A 5,197-nucleotide genomic window follows, 5' to 3' on the forward strand; every position below is an offset into this window, starting at 1 on the left:
GCCTGGCGGGGACGCGCGGAGGCCCGCCCGGCGCACCCCAGTCTGCCAGGCCGCGGGGACCCAGGGCAGCCCTTGGTCAGAGGCCTTTGCGGAGCTTCCGGCTAGTGCTGACGGCCCGCCCCGGGTCTTGGGGCCCGAGATGGAGAACTGATGTGGAGGTCCAGGGCCGGGCCCCACCTGCCAGGGGGATGTGGAACTTCCGTGGCCACCCCTGCGGGGGGCGGAGAATCTGTGTCCCTGCTGAATCCCCTGTTCTGAGGCTGGGAGGGAAGCAGCCAGACCTCCTTATGGAGCTGTGCCTCCGGAACCAGCTCTAGATGGTGCAAATGGAGGGGCCCTCCCATTTTGGTGGGTTCTTCGCAGCCCTGCAGCCCTGCTGCAGTATGTATGCCTTCCGCGCAGAGGGACAAGGGTGGGGACCTGAAGAACTCGGAGACTCACCTATAGATCCTGCCAGAAGGCCCTAGGAGCTACCAGAGCGCCTTCCCCCCACAACTAATGTCACGGTTGAAGCTGTTACCCCCACACTGCCATGAGTGAGGCCAGTGCCTACTGTGAAATGGTCCGATTAGCTTTCGCTCACTGTGGCACAGCACTGGCTGTTACCTGAGTTTGTGGTGTCGCCTGTGCAGGCGTCTGGTTTACGGCTGTGGTTCTGATGGCTGGTGGGTCCTGGCCAGGCATACCCAGAACTGTGGGTGGGAGGGAGACTGGCCGGACCTGGGCAGGATCCGTCCCTGGTTCAGAGGAGGAGCTGCTGGCCCTGGAGAGCCCTCAGGTACCTGGTTCTCCCTCCCAGGTAACAGGTGCAGCTGGCACCTGTGGCCTTTGAACCACCTTAGCTGGAAAGTCATGAGTTAATTGCGCTGCCTGACTGGGAATCTCGGGATTTACGGTCTGGAACACAGGTTCCCTGTTTACGCTTTTGGCGCTGGGTGGGTGAAGGTTTAAAAGAGCCACTGCTGAAGTCACCGAGCGCGCCTGGGGCTGTGGCCGCGAGGCTGTGGCCAGGGAGCGCCTGTGTGGGGGTTGAAGGTGAGTAAAGAGGCGGCAGGAGCAGCCCCCCACCCCAGAACCGCGGCACAGCCCACTGACCCCTCGTGGGGTGTCGCAGCTCTGCTCAGAAACCTCAGGGGACCCCCGTGCCAGGCAACAACTTTGGCTTTGTGACTACGGTCTGTGGGTACACAGCACGGCTGGGGTCCTGGGACTCCCCAGCCAGGGTTCCAGCCCAGGGGACCCGCCCCCAGCTTCTCAGGGCTGTTTAAGCTCAAAGGCCCCAAGGTGGAGTCGAGCTTGTCAGTGGGAGGAAGGGAGAGGCCAGCGCCTGTCCTTTGTACCGCCGCTCTCCTGACCGGTCAGAGGGGGCAGAGCAGGGCGGAAGAGAGGACTGCTCAGGGTACGGGGCTTCTCCAGGAGGCTTCGGCGTACAAAACCTCCTTAAAAAGTCGTTTCCACGCTGGTGTGTCAGTGTGGGGGAGCCCAGACTAGATTTTCATCAGCTTGCCCAGCTCCGGCCTGCCTGTGGGAACAACCTGTGCACTCAATCACAGAGAAGAGATGGAGGGAGGAGCCGCCCCAAGGGGCTGTCTGTGCGCTCACTTCCTGGGCCGGGGACTGGCCGGGGCTGGGTGGAGCTCCCTTTAAAGCGCCCTCCCTGCCCTCCCGCCCTACTCAGCTCTCTGCTCTCTGCTCTCCAACTCCAGCTTCTGCTTCTGTGGGAAGGATGTCTGGCCTCGCCACCCTGTTTAAGTACGTGGATGAGAACCAGGAACGCTACATCAAGGTGAGGCCGCTGTGCACACTGCTCGTGCTGCCTAGACCCAGACTGGGAAACGCCCTCTCGGCAGAGAAGGACGGAGCTGGAGGCCCAGCAGGCAGGCAGCACTCAGTGGGGGGAGGAGGGCCCCCCAGGAGGGCTGGAAGGGGCCTGCTGGGTGGGCCCGTGGGGGGAGGCGCCCCAGGTGGATCCAGGTGGGGACCCTGAGCCCGGGCTCCGGGGGCTGTTCTCACCTCAGAGGGAAGGTGACGAAGAGGCCCCTGCCCTCTGGCTACAGCGTGTGGCTCGCCCGCGCGCGTGTGGCCTTAGTATGTTTCTAGGAATAGCGAAGCGTTTGGAGATTTCTGTTTCCTGTCCGTCGGCCATTCCTAGTGCTAACGCACTGCAAAGGACGATTTGGCACTTACTGGCACGTCCGAAGTGGCCAGGTGGTGTCCGGTGCCTTAGGGAACATGCTGCACGCAGCCTCCTGGCAGGCGGCTGGCAGGGCCTTACTCAGAAGTGGCCTTCGGAGCCCTGGGCCACGCTCAGACTGCATCGGGAGCAGGTGGGACCGTGGAGGTTTGGGTGTTTTCTATATCCTGGTTCTGATCTTCTTGGATTCAGACAGAAACTCACCGAACTTTTCATTTTGCCTCAGTTCCTACTTAGCAGCCAAAGATGCAGCTCCTGGCGTCTTTCTCTCCCGCTGCAGCTCCTGTCTGCCATACAGACGCATTCAAAATCCTGAACGACGCAGGCCCCGCGGCGCCCCGGTGCAGCCCTGCGGGCCGGCGGCCGTGGGCACGCTCCCTGCAGGAGCGCCTGTCCTGACCCCTGTCTGCTTGCCCACACACAGAAGCTCGCAGAATGGGTGGCCATCCAGAGTGTGTCCGCGTGGCCGGAGAAGCGAGGCGAGATCAAGAGGATGATGGAGGTGGCGGCTGGGGACATCCGGCAGCTGGGCGGCTCGGTGGAGCTGGTGGACATCGGGAAGCAGAAGGTACTTGACCCCGCCCAGGGGAGTCGGCCCTACCAGCTGCGTGTCGCTGGCGCACCGCAAAGCCTGGTGCCACGGTAGACCGGCTTCTCCCGAGGGCGCGGGCCGGGCTTCGCGATGCTCAGCACTTTGGTCCGGGAAGGGGAACTGCAGGGTGACTCCAGGGCGGCCTGGTGAAGAGGCTACTCGCGGACACCCAGCCCGCCCGCAGTCCCTCGGCTGTCCGCTGGGAGTCACAGTGCTGCCCGGGCGAACACGCCCAGCACTTTCTCCCACTCGGTGCCCTAGCAAAGAGTCCTTTGGCTTGGGGAGCTCGGCTGCCTTTTGGGTGCGGATGTGGGGAAGATGAGCTCGGTCTGCTTCCTTCCCGGCCAGCGACAGCCCCCTGGACGCTGCCCAGCCTCGCGGCAGCCTCGCAGCAGCAGGTGCGGCCAGATCTCCCGTGGCGTGGCTCCGCGGCTCGGGCCTGGCTGTGCGGGCGGCGTCCGCGCGTCCTGCTCTGACTGGTGCCGGCCAGCTATGCTTCGTGTTGGCCCTCTTGCCTGAGGGTTCGAGTGTTACTTGAAAGCCTCGCCCCGGGGCTCGGGGGACAGTGAGCCCCAGCTTTCCTTCCCATAGACAGAAGCCAGGCCCGGCGGGCAGCCTCTGCACCGAGGCCGCGGCACAGAGGAGGAAGGCCGCTGACCGCAGGTCCAGCTCTGCTGGAGATTGCCTCCGACTGCAGCTGTGGTGGGCCAGGCTGTGTCCCACACTGCTCCCTGCTGGAGAGGAGGAGCCAGATTCCCCCCCGGACCTGCCCTTAGGAGCTGGCCCTGCACTCCGCCCCCCAGAGCCAAGGGGCCAGCGGCGTGCCCTTCACGACCGCTGGCTTTGTCCCGTCTCCACAGACATGTCTGTGAGTCCTTGGGACAGCCTCCACAGACAGACTAAAGCGACGTCCACGTTTCAAACTGCCCGACGGGTTTGCCGAGGGATCAGAGAGCGCCTTGAGAGTTCTGCCGAGCTCCTGGCTGTGCAGGGGTGTGCCCACCTGCTCTTCCTGGGCCGCCGTCCAGTTTTCGGGGCGCGACGATGAGGCGGGGCGGGTGGGGCGTGGCTGGGTGTCGCACATGCAGGGGGTGTCCAAGGGTGACACGGGGCGGTGCACGTCCTCCTCGCGGATGGGGGGCCAGCCAGGCCCCAGCGGGCAAGGCAGAGGGACAGGCAGGACGGCACTGGCGGGGAAGGTGGCCGGTGCGGCCGGTGTGGGGCCTCCCTGCCAAGGCCAGTGCAGGAGACATCACGTCCCGCCTGGGTCCGGCTGGCCGCTATCTGGGGCCAATGGGGTGGGAGACCTGTCCCCAAGGGCCGGACCTCCATGCAGAGGCGCCCAGGAGATGACCAAGCAGGGCTCCCGAGCGCAGAAGCAGTGTGAGGGTGGATGTGAGCAGCGTCCGGGCGGCCTCGGGTGGGGGCTGGGGCCGTGGAGGTGGGGGAGGCGGGGTCCTTGGCAAGCACCAAGCACCCTCCCCAGACAGGGGCCCCACTCGCTTGGCTTTGCTTCTTAGCCAGACTTTGTTCTGGCATGTTCGGAGCACTTAACGATGCCCAGATTGGGATTTGCAGCATGAATTTTAGTGTCATTTACCATGAGCCCAAACGGCTTCTTAGAAAAATGCCAGAGTGTCTCAGAGATGCTGTGTTGACTAGGAATTGCCTTGTGAAATCTGTTGACCTTTAAGTCACTTTTCAGCTGAGGGCCACTGCACCCGAGTGCCACTCGTCACGTGTGGCCAGGGCAGTGGGCACATGCAGGTCCCGGGCGGGTGGCCTTGCGCCCAGGGCTGAGTGTGTCGGGAGTGGCCTGCTTGGGCACTGGTAAGCGGATCTTCCTGGCACGCCAACCTGGCCCGCAGGAATCCAGAAGTCTCATGTCCGTGTCCACTCGGGGACCCTCTGGACTTGGGGTTGCAGGAGGACCCTCCATCCTCGCCCCGACTCGCTGTCCATTTCGGCTGCTAACTGTAGCCGTCAGTCAGCCTCATCACCCGTCAGCCCGTGGGTCACATCGCCGCCTGGGAAGCTTTGAGCTTGAGTAGCTCCAGTCTGCAGATGAGCTGGCAAGTCTCACCTTGTGGGAGCAGCGCCCCGCCGGCCCTCGCCGTGCGTCCGGGGTGTCCGCCGCGGAGGCCCTCTCCCGCAGGGCTGTGGCCTGCCTACAGAATCTCAAAAGCGGCTCTGCTTCGAGACAGTAGATGCAGTCCGGTATTTTGGAAGTCACACGCAGCCTTCCCGTAGGTTTTGTTATGTACAAGTCAAAGAAGCCAGCCTTTAAAAGCCCTCTGCGCCCTAGACAGTTCAGCCTCGGGCTCGGCCCGAGAAGGAGCCCCGTTGCTGACCGGCTCCGCGGACAGCGCCGCAGCGAGGGCGCCCGCGCGGTGTGGGGCACTGCCTGCCGC

The 5,197-nt window shown here is 64.1% G+C and overlaps 1 protein-coding gene across 1 annotated transcript in view; it reads left to right on the plus strand.

Moving 5' to 3' along the window:
* Positions 1-29: 29 nt before the first annotated feature.
* The window catches only part of CNDP2 (CNDP dipeptidase 2 (metallopeptidase M20 family)), an 11,382-nt gene continuing 6,214 nt past the window's right edge, over positions 30-5,197 (plus strand). Inside the window, exons 1-5 of the mRNA XM_012725805.1 lie at positions 30-778; positions 909-1,035; positions 1,707-1,786; positions 2,619-2,836; positions 3,378-3,488. Of these exons, the coding sequence (XP_012581259.1) occupies positions 659-778; positions 909-1,035; positions 1,707-1,786; positions 2,619-2,836; positions 3,378-3,488 (656 nt within the window). The 5' untranslated portion in view covers positions 30-658. The remainder of the gene's footprint in view (positions 779-908; positions 1,036-1,706; positions 1,787-2,618; positions 2,837-3,377; positions 3,489-5,197) is intronic.

Source organism: Condylura cristata, unplaced genomic scaffold (genome assembly GCF_000260355.1).
Source record: "Condylura cristata isolate star-nosed mole 26May11 unplaced genomic scaffold, ConCri1.0 scaffold00016, whole genome shotgun sequence".
Lineage (NCBI taxonomy): Eukaryota > Metazoa > Chordata > Mammalia > Eulipotyphla > Talpidae > Condylura > Condylura cristata.